Source organism: Calidris pugnax, unplaced genomic scaffold, assembly GCF_001431845.1.
Source record: "Calidris pugnax isolate Ruff unplaced genomic scaffold, ASM143184v1 scaffold722, whole genome shotgun sequence".
Lineage (NCBI taxonomy): Eukaryota > Metazoa > Chordata > Aves > Charadriiformes > Scolopacidae > Calidris > Calidris pugnax.
Window position 1 is genome coordinate 1,776 of NW_015091395.1, and position 1,868 is coordinate 3,643.

The 1,868-nt window shown below is 64.1% G+C and overlaps 1 protein-coding gene across 1 annotated transcript in view; it reads left to right on the forward strand.

Moving 5' to 3' along the window:
* Positions 1 to 1,868, forward strand: part of PFAS (phosphoribosylformylglycinamidine synthase) — a 28,596-nt gene that overhangs the window by 1,661 nt on the left and 25,067 nt on the right. Inside the window, exons 2-3 of the mRNA XM_014961400.1 lie at positions 52 to 165; positions 1,174 to 1,305. Coding sequence (XP_014816886.1) covers positions 52 to 165; positions 1,174 to 1,305 — 246 coding nt within the window. The remainder of the gene's footprint in view (positions 1 to 51; positions 166 to 1,173; positions 1,306 to 1,868) is intronic.

Sequence of the window (1,868 nt, forward strand, 5' to 3'; positions counted from 1 at the left end):
GGGGGGGGCCCCAGCCCTGCTGACCCCCCCCCCTTGGTGTCCCCCCCCCAGATTGTGCTGGTGGACGACTTGGAGAAGCCGGTGCCCGAGGGGGGGTCCCACGAGGGGCTCCCCACCCCCGTCAACCTGGAGCTGGAGTGGGTGCTGGGCAAGATGCCCCGCAAGGTGAGGGGTGGGGGGGACACCCCATGGAGATGGAGACCCCCCCAGTTGGGGATGGGGACACCCAATGGAGATGGGGCCACCACGATGATGGGACCTTCCCAGTGGAAACGGGGACCTCCCAGTTGGGGATGGGGACGCCCAACTGGGATGGGACCTCCACGATGATGGGGGTCACTCAATGGGGATGGAGACCCCCCAGTTGGGACTGGGGACGCCCAACTGGGATGGGACCACCATGATGATGGGGGTCACTCAATGGGGACACCCAACTGGGATGGGGACCACCATGATGATGGGGGTCACTCAATGGGGATGGAGACCCCCCAGTTGGGGATGGGGACACCCAACTGGGATGGGGACCACCATGATGATGGAGACCACCCAGTGGAAATGGGGACCTCCCAGTTGGGGATGGAGATGATGATGGGACCCCCTCACTGGGGTTGGGGACCCCCCAGTTGGGGATGGGGACACCCAACTGGGATGGGACCTCCATGATGATGGGGGTCACTCAATGGGGACACCCAACTGGGATGGGGACCACCATGATGATGGGGGCGGGTCACTCAATGGGGATGGAGACTCCCCAGTTGGGAACGGGGACGCCCAACTGGGATGGGACCTCCATGATGATGGGGGTCACTCAATGGGGACAACCAGTGGGGATGGGACCTCCATGATGATGGGGGTCACTCAATGGGGATGGAGACCCCCTGGTTGGGAATGGGGACACCCAACTGTGATAGGACCACCATGATGAGGGGGGTCACTCAGTGGAGATTGGGGACCCCCCCAGTTGGGACTGGGGGCACCCAACTGGGATGGAACCACCATGATGATGGGACCTCCTCATTGGGACTGGGGACCCCCCAGTTGGGACTGGGGACGCCCAACTGGGATGGGACCTCCATGATGATGAGGGTCACTCAATGGGGACACCCAACTGGGATGGGACCTCCATGATGATGGAGGCCACCCCATGGTGATGGGACCCTGTTGCCCCCCCAGGAGTTCGTGCTGCAGCGGGTGGCCCCCACCCTGCGTCCTCTGGCCCTGCCCCCGGGGCTCACGGTGCGACAGGCGCTGGAGCGGGTCCTGCGGCTACCGGCGGTGGCCAGTAAGCGCTACCTCACCAACAAGGTACCTCCGTGTCCCCCCGTGTCCCCCCGTGTCCCTCCATGTCCCCAACCCTCTTGGTGGCCACCAATCCCCTCCATGGCCCCAACCTACTGGTGGCCACCAATCCCCTCCATGGCCCCAACCCTCTTGGTGGCCACCAAACCCCACCATGTCCCCAGCCCACTTGGTGGCCACCAATCCCCTCCATGTCCCCACCCCACTTGGTGGCCACCAATCCCCTCAATGGCCCCAACCCACTTGGTGGCCACCAATCCCCTCCGTGTCCTCAACCCACTTGGTGGCCACCAATCTCCTCCATGTCCCAACCCACTTGGTGGCCACCAATCCCCTCCATGGCCCCAACCCACTTGGTGGCCACAGTCCCCACATGTCCCAACCCACTTGGTGGCCACCAATCCCCTCTGTGTCCCCAACCCTCTTGGTGGCCACCAATCCCCTCTGTGTTCCCAACCCACTTGGTGGCCACCAATCCCCTCCATGTCCCCAACCTACTGGTGGCCACCAATCCCCTCCGTGTCCCCAACCCACTTGGTGGCCACCAATCCCCTCCGTGTCCCCCACCC